We start from the raw sequence: 19,242 nt of genomic DNA, 5'->3' as shown, positions 1-19,242 counted from the left end.
TCCCAGGCTGGAGGAGAAGAGTAACATTGCCTTTCTCCAAGACCAAAAAAGGAAATGAGTAGCCAGATGGGGAAGCTCTCACCCGAGTATAATACTCTCTGTGCCAGACTAAGGCACAAGCACGAGTGATGAGGGCAGCCCGAAGCTCGGGCCAAACAAAAGCCAAATGATGTCAAGAAATGGAGCAAGGCCAAGGGTAGAGGGAATGTGCACAGGAGACCCCATTGGCCAGCCAAGTGACTAGAGATGCTGCCCGTGGATTTCACTCCAACATGTCATCAGCTCTGTTCCTCAAGGAAAGCAAGCGTTAAGACCTCTCCGTGAGGTGTGATTATGTGAATCCAGAAATTAATGTTGAGAGTCTTCTTACCTTAGCAACCAGATGAGGATGGGTGGAGAGAATGGCAAGATGGAAGAACTTGACATGCCCCCTTGTCTTATTTTCCTGTGTGTGGCTCAAGACTTGTGTTTCTTTTTCTCTCAGCTTGGTTTCTCTCATTCGAGGCCAAGTAGTAACTACAGATGGGACTCCTCTGGTTGGTGTGAATGTGTCTTTTGTCAAGTACCCAAAATATGGCTACACCATCACCCGCCAAGATGGCACGTAAGTATCTTTGCGGGGTTCTACCTACTCAGAACTGAGGATGCAGGCAAAAAGACAGATCATGCTATTGGCTTAGAACCACATGGCTTCCCCTTGTGGACTATAGTGACCACCAGGCAAGACCCCTAGTGTGGATCCCCCCAAATACATTTTTTTGCTTTGTGGTATAGTATCTAACATGAAAAACAAATAGAAGGGCCAGCCTGTCCAAGGCTGCCAATAACCATCATTCTCCCTTTTTCCCTGTCAGGTAAATACTTTTCTGTGTGTGTACATGTACTGGGATTGCAGCTAGGGGAGGGCAGATTCTAGAAAGAAAAAGGCAAATTGGCTCTTGGAAATTCTCTCCTATTTTAAATCAAAGTCAGTGCAGGGTGACAAGCATCCACATGACATAGTGTCCTGTGGTGAACCCCTTCTGCTTTCATCTGTGGCTTTAGGAGCTGTGTTGTTTTTGTGCCTGTTTTGAGGGGGCGGTATGTAATCAGAAAAGTCTAATTAAATACATTTAGCTGTCACCCTGCTGTGTGAAGGAGGCAACCTTTTCCTATTATCTTCTGATTGGAAACATGCACCCGTGCAGCCCCCACCAAGATGAAAGCTATGTTATTTCCTTAATCCACTGGGCATGGAGTTGAAATTTAAAGAAGAGGAAGAAGGAGGAGGAGGAGGAGGAGGAGGGGGAGGAGGAGGTGGAGGAGGAGGAGAGGAAGAGGAAGAGGAAGAGGAAGAGGAAGAAGAAGAAGAAGAAGAAGAAGAAAGAAGAAGAAGAAAAGAAATCTATGAGATGGGGAAATCACTCAACCACCCTGGGCTAAAAAAAAAAAAAAAAAAAAAAAACAAATAAACAAAAAACCCAAGCCCTCAAACTATTGCATTCTATTCCAAATGTAAAAGAAGATGGTTGCTGTAAATCTGATGTAACACTTTTTCCATAAAACTGCAGTCTGCAAAATCATGGACATAGCATGTGGATAAGAACTATGAGTCTTGCCTTTCTCTGGTGAAGAGTCAGGCCTTACTTTCTAATGCTCTAAGGTAGCCTTGCTGGTAGTTTCAAAATTTACCAGCTGACAATAGCCCTATTCTCATATTCCCACCTCTGAAACCCAAAGAAGACATCTGATGATTTCCATCAAAATCTCAGTATTCACAAACTTTCTGATATCTCATACATTTCTGTAGTCAAATATAACTATTTTAAAGCATTAGGACGGTGACTGTGTAATACGCAGAACTACCTCGGCCCTTGTTCATTCTTAGAAGCCAGTGTTCCCACTCTGCACAGTCCTATGACAATACAGAGGACATTTCTAAGTCCTTGGCCTGCTGCCTGTCCCTACCTTATGCTGCCCCATCCTTCTGAGCTGCTTCTTGACTAATTACAGCCCAGACCCACTTCCCATATCATCTATCCAACCTTCAGGATTAGTGATTTCTTCAGCTTGTTCAGGTTGCAAAGCCCTGGAAGTAACAGGATGTATTTGGGAATGCTCTGAGGAATTATACAATCTGTCATATAGTGGGGTGTCCCACAGACATTGATGATTTGGTTCTTTCATACCAATTTCACATCAAAACATTCGACTCTCTTCTGCATCCTATACCCATCCTATCCCCAGCAGTATGCATTCCCCAAAATAAATAGACAAACAAGTTCATGTAATAAATTGTTGTGCCATACATGCTCTGATATTCACCTTAATGTTCATGTGCTTCTTGCTCATTCATTTTTGTCTGTTAAAAAAAAACACCAAAGCAAACAAACAAAAAATGAAACAAACAAAAAACACCAAAAGTATTACCCAAATTGGGTGAAGCCAGTGGGTCTGTATATTTGCACTGAGTTTTTACTATGATCCAGGAGCTCTGTTAACTGCTGGAAATTCTGAAGTGAACAGAAAAGCACTACTTCCCTCAAACAGTTGAGATCTTGATGGAAGAATAAAACTCAAAATTGGGAGACTTCTCTCCATTAACCTTCTTCTTTTCTGTTAATTGGGAAAGAACTACCTTTATTTTACCTTACTAGCAATATACCTTTGTTCAGCTCTCGAAAAACAAACAGGAATAAGGTTTAAGGACAATTATCAAAGGGATGCCAGGGTGGCTCAGGTTAAGCATCTGCCTCTTAATTTCAGCTCAGGTCGTGGTCTCACAGTTCTTGAGATCAAGCCCTCATGTGGGGCTCTGCACTGAGAGCTCCGGTCTCACGGTTATTCAGATCAAGCCCTCATGTGGGGCTCTGCACTGACAGCAGGGAGCCTGCTTGTGATTCTCTCTCTCTCTCTCTGTCTCTCTCTCTCTCTCTCCCTCTGCCTCCCCCACTCATGCTCTACCCCTCTCTCAAAATAAACTTTAAAAAAATATATCAGAAACAGGCCAAAATGGATGAAGGGGTCAAAAGTATAAAGTTATAAAATAAATAAATCCTGCAGATGTAATGTACAGTATGGAGACTATAGTTAATAATATTGTATTGCATATTGAAAGTTGCTAAGAGAATCTTAAAAGTTTTCATTGCAAGAAAAAAATTGTAACTATGTGTAGTGATAGATGTTAACTAGACTTCTTGTGGCCATCATTTTGTACCTTATGCATATATCAAACCATTATGTTGTACTACACCTGAAACTAATATGTCAACTGTATCTCAAAAATTAAGCCTCTATGAAATATATATATATATGTAAATATAAAACAGCCCAGGTAGATAAGAAGAAAGCCCCTCCCATGACTTAGCATTCATTGATCATTATAACTCTACTATGTATTGAATACTTGTATCAACCTAGCATGATGCTAAGTGCTTTACAGCAGGGGCGGAGAAACATTTTCTGTAAAGGGCCAGATAGTAAATATTTTAGGATTTGCATGCCATATGGTTTCTGTTACAACTACTCAGCTCTGCCTTTGTAGCACAAAATCAGCTGGAGAGGATAAGTAAACAAATCGGCATGGCTGTACTCCAATGAAACTTTTGTTTGCCAAAACAGGTGGCGGGCTGGATTTAGCTCATGGGCTTAGTTTGCTGACCCCTGCTCTGCAGTCGTCACATTGCATTCTCTCAGCCATACTGTGAAGTTGGTATAATTAGTCCCAATTCGCAGATGAAGACACTGGGGCTCAGAGAGGGTTGGTAACTTTCACAGAATCACAGGACAAGTCATTGATAGAGATTGTATTTTAACTCAGACCATCTGCCTTCAAAGCCCATGTTCATCTCTCGTGTGCTCTGCCCCTCCTACTGCCCTCAGGTACACAGTTCAGAGCCCCTGCCTTGTCTAAAGCTAAGTTCATTCCTAAGAGCCCACTTGCCCCCTCTTCAGGTTTGACCTGATTGCCAATGGGGGTGCCTCCTTGACCCTGCACTTCGAGCGAGCCCCATTCATGAGCCAGGAGCGCACCGTGTGGCTGCCATGGAATAGCTTTTACGCCATGGACACCCTGGTAATGAAGACTGAGGAGAACTCCATCCCCAGCTGTGACCTCAGTGGCTTTGTCCGACCAGATCCAATCATCATCTCCTCCCCGCTGTCCACTTTCTTCAGCGCCGCCCCTGGGCAGAATCCCATCGTGCCTGAGACCCAGGTAGGAATGGCAGGTACTAGGGTAGGTCTCTTCAAATCCTACCCTAACCCAAACTGGCTGGCCAACTTCCTCTCACCATATCTCACTCTCTGGGTGGGCCAGAGACTAATATTAAGGGAGAGAGACAAAAAGTAGGAACACAATAGAATTTATGGCCACTGGAGAGACAACTGAATCTCTCCTATATCTTCCAGATGTTTCCAGATAGTCATTCAAGACTTTGGCAGTCAACGGAGCTTTTAATAAAATAAAAAAAAAACAATATACATATGTGCAACCCACCTGCAAATTGCATTTTTATTCCTGTTAGTCACAGAGATACATGATAAGAGGCACTTTAATGATCTACATCAGTGTTAGGACAGAGGGCATATTACATTATTGCCTCCCTGTTGCTTTATACCAATTGTCACTGGAAGTTGCAGGTTCATATAATTACAGCCTCTTGTGGCCTCCTTACATGCAGCTAGCAATAAAGCCTGCTGTTCTTATTTACATCTTTTGCCAACAGTGTGGTTTTTAAAAAGAAACACAACAGTGACCAGGAATAATTATTAATCCAAAAATCATAACCTCAACCCCTTTACTCCATGGTGTAGGATAAAGTTTTGGTTGTTTTTTTTTCTCTCAGTCGTGGGTAGTGGTTCTTGCACCCCACATAAGGCATGATGCTTTGTGAGGGCAGCAGCAGACAGGCAGACTCAGGGTTGTGAGCAGCCCACCTGCCCAGGGGTCACTGGATGAAGCATGTCTCATGTCCACCCTATGTTTCCTCTCCAGGTTCTTCATGAAGAAATTGAGCTCCCTGGTTCCACTGTGAAGCTTCGCTACCTGAGCTCCAGGACCGCAGGCTATAAGTCTCTGTTGAAGATCACCATGACCCAGTCCACGGTGCCCCTGAATCTTATCAAGGTTCATCTGATGGTAGCTGTAGAGGGGCACCTCTTCCAGAAGTCATTCCAGGCCTCTCCCAACCTGGTCTACACCTTCATCTGGGATAAGACAGATGCATATGGCCAAAGGGTTTACGGACTCTCTGATGCTGTTGGTATGTTTCAGTTTCAACTCCTTATTGATCCTTGGATTTAGTCATGCATTAATTTGATCAATATTGAGTTTCTAATATGTGCCACGCACTATCCCAGTAGATAGGAATGCATTGGTCAGTAAGATAGACAAGAGTCCTATTTCATGGACCTTCTGTACTAGTGGGGGATCAAGATAATAAACACAGACTGAACAAGAAAATATCAAGCAGTGATAAGTGCTAATATTAAAGCAAAAATAATTTACTGGGAAGGAGGAGCAACTGTGGGTGGGCATTCAGGGAAGACTTCTTGGCAGGTGACACTTCAGCAGAGGCTTGAATGGCAAGAAGGAGCCATGTGAAAATCAGGAACAAAACATTATCTTTCTGGCAGAAAAAGTGAGAAGACTAAGGTGTGTTTGAAGGACAAAGAGAAGGGCAGTGTGGCTGAAATGTATGGACAAGGAGAATATTCAAGATAGGGGAAAGAGGTGGGCAGGAGCTAGATCATATTCCCAGAATGCATCAGGAGAATCAGAAGATGGAGGGGGTGTGAAAGCCACGTGCTGTGTTTCAAGCTATGCCTTTTAGGGAATAGCTTAACTGCCCACTGATGAAAGACTACCATAAGAGAAAGGTCTGTTGGTTACCAATCTCTGAAAAGTTGTGAGCTGAGATTGATATCAACATACCTAGTGTCTTTTCCTACTTGTGGAAGTCTGGGTGGGATTAATTAAAATCCAGAATCCTGTATTTTCTTCACCACTAGCCTTGTGATTTCCAAGAACTATAATAAGTTACCAAAATAAGAAACCAGCAAACTTAGAAATTTTCATGGTAGTTGGAAGCCAATGTTTGTCAGACACTCCTTTTGTGCAGAGCACTGAGCTAAAATCCTTTGTATGGGGTAGCCTGTCAATAATTTTATCAGGGAGGCACTCTCATAACCCCCATTGTGCAGTAGGACATGAGGGAGAGGGTAAGTAAGATGCCTAACGTCATGTACCTAGCAGGTTTCACATGCTCAGGGTATGGCCCTAGTAGTCTGCCTCATCAGCAAAGGGAGTTATTAACTTCATAAAAGATAGTAATGTTATTGAACTAACTAGTGCATTTACTATAAAGTAGCTAATCAAATATTATACCAGCCTTTACCAATATCAAAAAAATATCCAACATCAAAACGTAGATGCAGTATTATAATGCACCCCCATGTATCTAGCTTCTGACATTATCAAGTCCATCCTTTCATCCACCTCCCTGCTTCCCATGACTTTCTGAAGGAAGTCTCAGATATCATATAAATTCATCCATAATATTTCACAATGTATCTCAAAAACACACTACAAAAGAATGACAACAATATAATTATCACAATTTTTAAATGATTACTTCTTAATATCTTTAAATAGCCCATTATTCAATATTTCGATTGTCTTATGAGTATCATAAAATATTAGTGCTTCGTTTGAGTCAGAATCCAAATAAGATCCACCTTTTGCAATTTTGATTTCTCTTAAATTTCTTTAATCTATGGTTTTCCCTTCTATCTCTAGCTCTTTTTTTAAGTTCTATATTTTATTTTGGACAAAGTGCATTATTTGTCTGTAGAATTTTCCATAGTCTAATTTATTTTCTGATTGCACCCCTGTGGCTGTTTAATGTCTTCCTTTGTTCTGTTATCTCCTGTAAACTGAGAGTTGAGACTCGAGGCTTTTTCAGGTTCAGGTTTGATTTTTTTTTTTATCTGAGGTATAATTGACATGCAACATTGTATTAGTTTCAGGTGTACAACATGATTCCATATTGGTATATATTGGGTGCAATATATACACAAATCTAGTTAACATCCATCACACAGATTGTTACAAATTTTTTTTCTTGTGATGAGAACTTTTAAGATCTACTTTCTTAACTTACAATATGCAATACAGTATTATTAACTACAGTCACCATGCCACACATTATATCCCCAACACTTATTTATTTTATTACTGGAAATTTGTACCTTTGACTCCCTTCACTCATTTCTTTCACCTCCCACCTGCTGCCTCCAGCAAGACCCAATCTAACTCTATATCTGTGAGCTTTGTTTTATTTTTTTTAGATGATTCTACATTGAAGTGAAATCATACAGTATCTGTCTTTTCTCTAACTTATCTAATTTAACATAATGCCTTCAAGGTCCATCCCTGTTTCCCAAATGGCAAAATATCACTCTTTTCTGTGGCTGAATAATACTACACACACACACACACACACACACACACACACACACATACACACATTCTTTATTCATTCAGCCGTTATTGGGCACTTAGACTATTTCCATATCTTAGCTATTGTAAATAATGCTGCAATGAACATGGGGTGCAGATATCTTTTTGAGTTTGTGTTTTCATTTTCTTTGGATAGATACCCAGAAGTGAAATTCCTGGGTCATATGGTAGTTCTATTTGTAGTTTTTGGTTTGTTTTTTTTTTTTTGAAGAACCTCCATACTGTGTTCCATAGTGGCTGCACCAATTTACATTTCCACCAGCAGTGCACAAGAGTTCCCTTTATTCCACATCTCCACCAGTACTTGTTATTTCTTGTCTTTTTGATAACAGCCATTCAGACAGGTATGAGATGGTATCTCATTGTGGTTTTGATTTGCAATTCCCTGATAATTAATGAAGTTGAGCATCTTTTCATGAACATCTTGGCCTTCTCTATGTTTTCTTTGGAATGTGTGTTCAGATCCTTTGCCCATTTTTCATTGGATTGTTTGCCTTTTTGCTATGGAGTTGTATGAGTTCTTTATATATTTTAGATATTAACTCCTTATCAGATATATGATTTGCAACTATTTTTTTTCCTATTCAGTAGGTTGTCTTTTCATTTTGCTGATTATTTCCTTTGTTGTACAGAAGCATTTTAATTTTTTTAATGTTTATTTATTTTTGAGAGAGAGAGAGGAACAGAGTATGAGCAGGGGATGGGGAAAGAGAGAGGGAGACATAGAATCTGAAGCAGGCTCCAGGCTCTGAGCTGTCAGCATAGAGCAGGATGTGGGGCTCGAACTCACAAACCAGGAGATCATGACCTGAGCCGAAGTCGAACATTCAACTGAGTGAGCCACCCAGGCACCCCATCACAGAGGCATTTTAATTTGATGCAGTCCCACTTGTTTATTTTTGCTTTTTGTTGGCTGTGCTTTTGGTGTCAAATCAAAAAATTATTACTAAGACCAACGTCAAGGAGATTACCCCCTGTGTTTTCTTCTAGGAGTTGTATGGTTTCAGGTCTTAAATTCAAGTCTTTAATCCATTTTGCATTAATTTTTGTGTATGGTATAAGATGGTGATCCAGTTTCATTATTTTTCACATGGCTGTCCAGTTTTCCCAACACCATCTATTGAAGGGACTTTCTTTTCCCTGTTGTATATTCTTGGCTCCTTTGCTTTAAATTAATTGGCCATATATGTATGGGTTTATTTCTGGGCTCTCTATTTTGTTCTATTGACCTGTGTGTCTGTTTTCATGCCCACACTATACAGATTTGATTACTATAGCTTTGTAATATAGTTTGAAATCAGGGAGTGTAATGCCTCTAGGTTTGTTCTTTCTCAAGATTGCTTTGACTACTTGGGGTCTGTTGCAGCTTGATACACATTTTAGGATTGTTTGTTCTATTTTTGTGTTTCTATTATGTGCCATTGGAATTTTGTTAGGGATTGCAATAAATCCATAGATTGCTTTGGGTAGTGTGGGCATTTTAATGATGTTAATTATTCTAATTCATGAGCACAGAATATATTTCCATTTATTTGTGTCTTCTTCAATTTCTTTCATCAGTGTTTTATAGTTTTCAACATATAGGTCTTTCACCTCCTTGATTAAATTAATTCCTGAGTATTTTATTCTCTAATTTTTTTTTTTTTCAGCAGGACAACTAGATAGGTGGTACTGTTGTCTCCCATCAGGAGGCACCTAATGTCATCTTGTTTATCCTTTTGTGATTTCAGAGGCCACTGATGCTCATTACCTAGATCCATTAGGTCATTAAGAATTGCAAAGTCATATTTTAATTTTTTCATTGCTTTTCCATTTATTAGCTAGAATACTTTTACATAGAGATATTCTCCCATTAACTACTTGGTTATAGGAGGTAGAGTTCAAATAAGAAAGAAGAAATAAATTCTTGATTTTTTGCCTTTATATACTGTTTTCAATATAATAAGTTTGTTCTCTAACATCCTCTAACAGTGGCAAATTAATTTTCTAATACCATTATGAACTCATAGAATAAAATGTGTCTAATATGTTTCAATCCATTGAAGTTATTATCTCCACTGAGGGTCAAACTATCCCATCTTTGGTCAGTGGGACACTCTTCAGGCTGACTCCCTATCTTTTGACATAACCCTAGGAGATTTTGATTTCTTCCTTGCTATCTGGTATGATAAAATACCCTAGTCTCATCTTGTTCATTTCTTGCTCCAGCCATTTCTTCAAGGAGCCCTGCCTGATTTCCTTTTAATGAGAAATAATATTTCAAGGCCACAAGCTAGGCACTAGAAATTCTCTTTGCCACTGATTTCGTTGTTGTTTCTTGGAATTTTCAGAGGACAAGTTAAGAAATATATGTGGGTTTTTTTTAATAAAATGTATCTCCAATTCATATTGATGCTCCTATATCTCAGGATTTAAAAGAAGCTGTGGAGAATCCCCAAAGGTGACACACATAGTTAAGAATTTAATGTAGTAGGAATAGCAATAATAACAGTGCCTCATATTTCTAAAGCAATGTTGCAATTAAAAATGTATGGCATCTTGGCATTTTGTCTCATTTATCCCTACTACATCTCTCTGAGAAATTGAGGTTTCACTTGCTCTGTTTTACACATGGGAAAACAGAGCCACGAGGAAGTGTGAGCTGGAGCAGAGTTAGAACTGAAGTCCTTCATCTCCCACCTCCCTCTCCCATTTGTCCATGTGGCAAATGTAGGATTTTTACAGTCTTTGGATTCTGTTCCCCACTGAATTGTCACATAATTGGCAGGCTTTGTCCCCATGCCTGCCTTGCCTGGCACTCTCTGGAATCCTGAGTGAGCGTACAAAGAGCTTTAACTTATACAAGCTGTTGCCTACAGAATCTCCTTATAAATGAGCCACTATGCTTCCATAGGCCTTCCTCCTAGTGAGTGAAAATAAATAACATAGAATATGATAAATGCATGCCGTGAACAGCAGGCTGAAAGAAACAGTCTCCTGTCCATCTATAAAGGAGAGGTGTATTTCATTTTTAAATGATTCTTCTCCTCCTTCCACATCACTAGGGTCATATTTTGAAAGCCAGCTGTTCATTGGAAAAGTCTTTCTATCCCTACAGAGTACTACTGTGTAAGTTTCAAGGTTGAGTTCAGCTTGAAATCTGAATTTAATATTGTGTGGAATCACAAGGAGAAAAAGCAATCAACCCACCTCCTTTGGTGGGCTTTTGGAAAGGAATCTGTATTACCATGAACATGTGTTTCTCATTCCAGCTGGAAAGCTTTGGAGTAATCAAGTAAACTCTCTTTTCTCCATTCTGCCCCACCCACTTTTATCTTTCAGTATCTGTTGGGTTTGAATATGAGACCTGCCCCAGTCTAATACTGTGGGAGAAAAGGACAGCCCTCCTTCAAGGATTCGAGCTAGACCCTTCCAACCTCGGTGGCTGGTCCCTGGACAAACATCACATTCTCAATGTTAAAAGTGGTATGTGGGCACATTTACTTTCCCAAATACATCCTGATCTCCCCTCCGGAAACTTCTCGGCAGCCTTGACATTTAAGTGGTGGCCCCTCCCCTTCCCTTAGCATTTTTCATCAAATGTCCAAAACACTCATAGGTTTTCCCACCTTCTCCTTTTAAATGTCAAAGAATCTCAGGCTGTTTTTCCCAGACCATCTGCCTTAGTGTACCTCACAATTCTTCTTCAGTTATCCCTACAGGCAATATCTTAGCCTTGGGGTTCAGCCACTCCATTACAGCATCATGAGGAAATAGGCAAGTTCTCCAAAGATCAAAGTTTCCTACTATTTCTCTTCTCTCTGCCACTGCCCCTCACCCTCAGTAAGCCAATAGAAGTATCCTCCCCAGAGGGTTGCAGTAACTATCCCCACTTCCTGCTCCCCAGGAATCCTACACAAGGGCACCGGGGAGAACCAGTTCCTGACCCAGCAGCCTGCCATCATCACCAGCATTATGGGCAATGGCCGCCGACGAAGCATTTCCTGTCCTAGTTGCAATGGCCTTGCCGAAGGCAACAAGCTACTGGCCCCAGTAGCTCTGGCCGTTGGAATTGATGGGAGCCTCTTCGTTGGAGACTTCAATTACATCCGGCGCATTTTTCCTTCTCGAAATGTGACCAGCATTTTGGAGTTACGGTAAGTGGCCACACAGAAAACCTTCCTTTGCTCTATTGTTCCCATTGCTACAAAACTTCCCTGGGCAAATGATGGCTGAATTGGGGGTTCTCCAGAGAATATATATCCCACAAAATGGGCTGAGCTTCAAAACCTAGGCCTGTAATCAAATAATAGTTGGGGAAATTCTTTTTGAATCTATAAAACACCACACACATATTGGATACAATTGTTAACACCTGACTTACAAACAAACAAGGGTGAAAGCTTTAGGTCATAGTGCTTGGTGTGGGACCTGTGTAGCTGTATTTGTAAATACAAGAATCCACACAAGAATCTCCACACAAGAATCTGATACATACCAAACAATGAAAGAACCACTACTTCAAGCTGTTCATCTGTTTCAGTGGTTTCTAAAGTGACACTTCTTAAAAATACAGACTCCTGGAGCCCACCCCAGAGCACTGATTCAGTAAGCCTAGAGATGAGCCAAGGCAGTTTTTATCTTTGACAAGCTCTGTAGAAGATGATGATGTACATGAGAGTTTGAGAACCACTAATGTTCATTTACTAATTCAAATGTTTATATTTTGTGCCTCTATGTACTACCTTTCTATAAATTCTCTGGGTCTTTGCACATTCACTAGGATATGACTTAGAATTACTGCATAGTCCTTGCTAGTTAATTTCTGGCCACACCTGGTAGATTCCTCCTGGTCATTGCTTGCTACTAACTCTGAAGTCCAGATTCCTCTGTGCTGGATGAAAGTTCTTATAAACTCTCTTCCCAGCAAAGTTGACTCCAGGCCCTAAAACCTAGAAAGTGATCTGTAAGTGGAGGGATAAATGAATTCTATAAATAAGGGACAAAATACTTGGTGAATGTATACCACGTGCCAAGGACTATCTGTTAGGACATGAGGGAGAGGGTAGGAACAAGCAAGCCCTAGCTGTTGTGTTTATGGTTTTATAGGAAACTTCACACCAATTCATGTGGACAAATTTAAAAAATGATAATGCTTTAAGGAAAACCTAACAGGGTAATAATTAGGGACTACTGTGTGGAGTAGGAAGGATAAGGAAGCTACATAAGATAGTTAGGGAACATCTGAGATGTGTCATCTGAGATGGGGCCTAAATGATGAGGTCAGCCATGTGAAGATCTGGGGGAAAGTATTCCAGGCAGAGAGAAGTTGTGCAAAAGCCCTAATATCAGGCAATAATCTGGTTTACTTAAGGGATTGACAGAGTCCAATATGGTTGCATGGTGGTAAGCTCAGAAGGAACTGTTTCAGAGGAGGTCAGAGAGGTGTCAGTAGGGAATCAATGCTTCAGCATCTTACGGACCTTGTTGACAAGTGTAAATTATATTCTTATTACAATGGACAGCTGTTGGAGGTTAAAGTAGAAAGTACAGTAGAGTTGACATGATCTTATTGCCTTTTTAAAGATTATTCTGGCCATTGTGTAGATGAATGGACTGTAGGGGTGCAAGAGTGGAAGCAGAGAAGCCCATAGGGAAGCTGTAATAGCTGACCAGGGTCTGGGTGATGGTGATGTAGACTAGAGGGGTAGCAGGGGAGATAAGGAAGTATTCCAACTGGGATATATTTTCAAAGTAAATGTGATGGGAATTGTTCATGGATCAGGTGTAAGAAATGGAAAAAAAGAAAAAGAAAAAAAGAAGAAGAAGAATCAAGGATTATGATGAGCATCTTGACCTGAGCAACCAAGGAGGTGGTGGTGCTTTCTAAAGTAGCCTCAGCTACCATGTGAAGGACTTAGAAGAAGCCACAGGTTGCACTTGCATTTTAGCGGCCCCTTCTGGGAGAGAGATCAGTGATTAGACCATCAGCAAGTACTGCTGACTATTCCTGGGACCTGAGACTGTGCCAAGCACTGGGCGGTTAAAAAAGAGAGAGAGAGAGAGAGAGAGAGAGAGAGAGAGAGAGAGAGAGAAGAAAACCCCAGCTTCACCCCCAAGAAGGTTACAGATTCAGTGATCCAGTAGGCATTTACTGAACATAATGTGAGCCAAGCATGTGCTGGGCTCTAAAGGTCTAGAAGGGGATGAAACACAAGGCTCAAAGAGCACCCATTTGAAGATGACAGATGGGAACCTAGGCAAGTAGAGACAATTCAGGATGAGTATTGTAGAAGAACCAACAACCACCCATCATGGAAATAAAGAAGGGGAAGTCATGGGGTAGACTAGAAGAGTATAATGAGCAAAAGATAAACAGAGAGAGGAGAAGGAGACAAATAGGTAATCCTCAAGCTGTCAAATTGCCAATCAGACAAACCACATTTTCTAGAGCTACCCAACTAGGTCCCCTTCCCAAGATGTTCATTTCCCTTTTTATCTTTGGAGAGTCCTTTTCTCAGGAATCCCGTTGGCAGTGGAGAGCCATGGCAGGAGTCAGGGAAGGGAGTGAAGGTAGCATTCTGCTTTTCCATGAGGGTTGCATTTTTAAATCTGACATTTATAACCAACTCTCCATTGTCTGGCCCTTATTTCTTTGTCATGGGTCTAGGTGCTCAGAGCTAAATCAGCACTTGCCTACTACATTCCCACCTCCAAACCTGGACTCATGCTACTTGCTCTACTTAAAATACTTTGTCTAATCAGCCTCATCATGTCCATCTTTAATGCTCATTTTGAAGGTCCCCTCTCCATGAAGCCTGACCTCTCTAGCAGAAATAATTCTCACCCTCCTCTGGGTCACTTAACTCTAATTTTCCACAAAAGTGACCCCATTTATTGCCTTGTTTTTCAGTTATTTCCATGTAAGTCTTCTAGGGTCCTAGTGTGTGAACTTCCATAGCACAGGTACCTTTGGCATCTTTGCCCCTTGATACCTAGAGCAATGCCTTGTCCACACTGGGGGCTTAAGGCACATTTCTTGAGTTAAAGGAGACACAGACCATTATCCTCCTTTCTTGGAATCTGTCCTTGATTCTAGGTCTCTCAATTTGTAGAGGCCACAACATTAATGATAACAGCTAAGGACCCACTCAGAGCAGCACACCACACCCACATGGTGACATTAAGGACAGCTGGAGGGAGTGTAACTATCAATTTCCCTCAATAGCTGTGTGGTTTCTTTTTCCGTTTTAACTGCCTTTAGACTTGTTCTTGCTTTCATCAGCCAGGTATCCAGAGACGATTAGAAGTTAAGCTTTTACAAGAATACTGGTTTGATTTTTCTTTTCTTCCCACCACATAACTGAAAACTAAGGCTGTCAATCCCCTCTCTTCAAAAACAGTAACCAGGGGAGGGAGGGAGGAGGGGAAAGAGACCTGTCTTGCTTATGTCTTTTCTCCATTGTGAGTTGGCAGCTAAATGATTTAGTTTCAGGATTCAGTGCCCATCCGTATCTCACTTACCCACCCCAAATCTAAGCATCTGAGTCAGAATTTTATATAAATGTTCCCATGGTTCCTTCTCTCTTCCTCCTTCCTTTGTCTATACAAAAATATACAGGGGCAGAGTTCTACGCACTTGGAAAACTTCTAATGTTAGAAAGAGCCTTATTCTTACGTAAAATGGTTATCATTTGTATGCTGCAGTTCCACCAGCATTCAAGACATTTTCATCATGCACTTCCCCAAAAAGCCTGATACCCCACTTTTAGTGGCATATTCCCTTTCTTATAACTACACTCACTCCAGGTAATCCTTAGAAAACCCCAGCCTTAGAGAGTAAATTTGTCAGTGACTAACACCTTAGAGTGAATTTCTGGCACAGAAAAATCTTTCTTCCTCCTCAATTGAGAACATCTTTGGAATTGGATCCCAATATAAGGCAATAAATTATAAGGTATGTGACAGTGTCTCTCTGCCTTGTCTTAACTTGGCCTCTTGTGCTAAACATAAGAATCTCACACTTTCCATAATGTTTGAAATACTAAAAAACTTTTTATTTTCCAAATATAAAATTATGTTATGATACGAAAAATGCTTTTGTTCCCCAACTAAAACACTTTCCCATGCTGAGATTCTTTTTTTATATATCCAAGTTAGTTAACATATAGTGTAATAATGATTTCAGGAATAGAATTTAGTGATTCATCACTTACATATAATACCCACCACTCATCCCAAAAAGTGTCCTCCTTAATTCCCCTTGTCCATTTAGCCCATCTCCCAACCTAAAACCCCTTCAGCAACCCTCAGTTTGTTCTCTGTATTTAAGAGTCTCTGATGGTTTGTCCTCCTGTTTTTATATTATTTTTGCTTCCCTTCCCTTATGTTCATTTGTTTTGTATCTTAAATTCCACATATGAATGAAGTTGTATGGTATTTACCTTTCTCTGACTAATTTTGCTTAGCATAATACATTCTAGTTCCATCCACATTGTTGCATATGGCAAGAGTTCATTCTTTTTGATCACCAAGTAATATTCCATTGTGTGTGTGTATGTATGTGTGTGTGTGCTGTATATATATATATATATATATATATATATATGTGTGTGTGTGTGTGTGTGTGTGTGTATATATACATATATACATGTATATATACAACACACACACATACCACATTTTCTTTATATATTTATCACTTGATGGATATCTGGGCTCTTTCCATACTTTGGCTATTGTTGATACTGCTGCTATAAACATTGGGGTATGTGTGCCCCTTTGAAACAGCACTTCTGTATCCTTTGGATAAATACCTAGTAGTGCACTTGCTGGGACATAGGGTAGTTCTACTTTTAATTTTTTGAGGAACCTCCATGCTGTTTTCCAGAGTGGTTGTACCAGTTTGCATTCCCACCATCAGTTCAAAAGTGTTCCTCTTTCTTCACATCCCCGCCAACATCTGTTGTTGCCTGAGTTGTTAATTTTAGCCATTATGACAGGTGTGAGGTGGTATCTCATTGTGGTTTTGCTTTGTATTTCCCTGGTGATGGGTGATGTTGAGCATTTTTTCAGGTGTTCTCTTAGCCATCTGGATGTCTTCTTTGGAAAAGTGTCTATGTCTTTTGCCCATTTCTTCACTGGATTATTTGGTTTTGGGGTTTTTTTTTGGTGGGGGTGTTGAGTTAGATAACTTCTTTATAGATTTTGGATACTAACCCTTTATCTGATGTTATTTGCAAATATCTTCTCTCAATCTGTCGGTTGCCTTTTAGTTTTGCTGATTGTTTATTTGCTGTGCAGAAGCTTTTTATCTTGATGAGGTCTCAATAGTTCATTTTTGCCTTTGTTACCCTTGCCTCCAGAGACATGTCAAGTAAGAAGTTGCTGTAACCAAGGTCAAAGAGGTGGTTGTCTGTTTTCTCCTCTAGGATTTTGATGGCTTCCTGTCTGACATTGAGGTCTTTCATCCATTTTGAGTTTATTTTTGTGTATGGTGTAAGAAAGTGGTCCATTTTCATTCCTCTGCATGTCACTGTCCAGTTTTCCCAACACCATTTGCTGAAGAGACTTTTTTCCTTTGGATATTCTTTCCTGCTTTGTCAAAGATTAGTTGGCCATACATTTGTGGGTCCATATCTGGATTCTCTATTCTGTTGCATTGATCTCTGTGTCTGTTTTTGTGCCAGTACCATACTGTCTTGATGATTATAGCTTTGTAATACAGCTTGAAGTCAGGGAGTGTGATGCCTCCAGCTTTAGTTTTCTTTTTCAGGATTGCTTTGGCTATTTGGGGTCTTTTGTTGTTCCATACAAATTGTAGGATTATTTGTCCTAGCTTTGAGAAGAATGCCAGTGCAATTTTGATTGGGATTGCATTGAATGTGTAGATTGCTTTGGGTAGTATTGACATTTTAACAATATTTGTTCTTCCAATCCATGAGCATTGAATGTTTTTCCATTTGTGTGTGTGTGTGTGTGTGTGTGTGTGTGTGAGAGAGAGAGAGAGAGAGAGAGAGAGAGAGAGAGATCTTCAATTTCTTTTATAAGCTTTCTATAGTTTTCAGTGTATAGATTTTTTACCTCTTTGGTTAAGTTGATTCCTAGGTATTTTATGTTTTTTGGTGCAGTTCTAAATGGGACTGATTCCATGATTTCTTTCTGCTGTTTCATTATTGGTGTATAGAAATGCAACCTATTTCTGTACATTAATTTTATATCCTGTGATTTTGCTGAATTCATAGATCAGTTGTAGCAGTTTTTTGTCAGGGTCTTTTGGGTTTCCACATAGAGTATCATGTTGTCTGAAAAGAGTGAGAGTTTGATTTTCTCCTTGCCAGTTTGGATGCCTTTTCTTTCTTTGTGTTGTCTGATTGCTGAGGCTAGGACTTCCAACACTATGTTGAATAACAGTGGTGAGAGTAGACATCCTTGTCGTGTTCCTGACCTTAGGAGGAAAGCTCTTGTTTTTTTCCCTTGAGGATGATATTTGCAGTGGTCTTTCATATATGGCTTTTATGATCTTGAGGTATGATCCTTCTATCTCTCCCATGCTGAGATTCTGATGGTACTATTGATGTGGATCAACAGCAATAGCTTTATCAGGGAAGATCTACAGGGAAGGGAATTGTCCAGGCCAGATGCATTAGTGATAGAGAGGGAAGAATCACAAGAGAATGGGAGCCTAAGAAAGAGGGCAAGAGCAGCAGAAGTTAGAAGAAAGCTTCACCAAAGATAAGCTTTGCCTGAGAATTTCAATGAGAAAAGACCCTTCTTGATACAGGCATAGAATGATAGGGAGGAATATAAAGTTCTAGTTATATGCTTTCCCCATGTGATCAGGCTATAAATACCAAAGTCAGGAAACAAAATATAACATATCACCCCTACCCAGAATAACAATAACAACAATACCCCATATAATTTGGGGCAGTTCTTGGCACTGTTTTCAAAGTCCTTTACCAAAGGCAGGTCCAGGTTTCATGGGGACTAAATCTTAACATAACTTTGAATGAAATGTAGTCTTATTTAGGATGAAAAAGGAAACCAACAGAAAGTGCACATTTTGAAAAGCTGATAATTAGTGCAAACATCACAAAATCCAGATGAATTACCTAAAATGTTTTATTAATTAACTACTATTACACTTCCATGATACTTGTTTTCCTACACTTTTTGGCTGCATAGTTTTTGATTGTCTTTTAATATGACAATGATTGTGTAATGTCATTACCTATAAAAAGAATAGAGCAATATTCAGTCTTTCCTCTGGCATAGCTATAGTCAAGATTTGTTTCAGATTATTGATAAGTTAGTAAATGTTTCATGTCTACAACTGATTACTGGTGATGTTATGAACATTGTTAGAGTTGTAAAATTTGGAAAAATCTTTATCAGGCTTCTTTAATAATATTTCTGTGAATTTCAGGTTTCCTTGTACAGTGAATAATCTAAATAGTCTTTGAGTTGACACTCATTAACCAGCCTGTCACTGATGTCCTGGTAATAGTGAAATATTCTGTGTAAGTCTTTAGGGCACTAGTGTATAAGCTTCTGTAGAGCAGACACCTTTGGCATCTTTGCCCCTTGATGCCTGGAACAGTTTCTGGTCCACATCAGGGGCTCAGGACACACTGCTTGAGTTAAAGGAGACATGCACCAGTGTCCTCCCTTTTGTTGGAATCTGTCCTTGGTCCCATGTCTCTCAAGTTGTGGAAGCCATAACATCAATGGAATGAGCTAAGGCCCCACTTGGAGCAAGC

At 40.0% G+C, this 19,242-nt stretch overlaps 1 protein-coding gene across 15 annotated transcripts in view; it reads left to right on the top strand.

Moving 5' to 3' along the window:
- Positions 1-19,242, top strand: part of TENM2 (teneurin transmembrane protein 2) — a 1,251,785-nt gene that overhangs the window by 1,167,040 nt on the left and 65,503 nt on the right. For all 15 annotated transcript variants that reach the window (XM_043596358.1, XM_043596374.1, XM_043596352.1 and 12 more), the window contains 5 exons: positions 485-604; positions 3,934-4,195; positions 4,976-5,243; positions 10,823-10,966; positions 11,388-11,637. In XM_043596358.1, the coding sequence (XP_043452293.1) occupies positions 485-604; positions 3,934-4,195; positions 4,976-5,243; positions 10,823-10,966; positions 11,388-11,637 (1,044 nt within the window). The remainder of the gene's footprint in view (positions 1-484; positions 605-3,933; positions 4,196-4,975; positions 5,244-10,822; positions 10,967-11,387; positions 11,638-19,242) is intronic.

The sequence above is a fragment of the Prionailurus bengalensis genome, chromosome A1 (assembly GCF_016509475.1).
Source record: "Prionailurus bengalensis isolate Pbe53 chromosome A1, Fcat_Pben_1.1_paternal_pri, whole genome shotgun sequence".
Taxonomy (NCBI): domain Eukaryota; kingdom Metazoa; phylum Chordata; class Mammalia; order Carnivora; family Felidae; genus Prionailurus; species Prionailurus bengalensis.
This window is presented reverse-complemented; position numbering and strand designations above follow the sequence as displayed.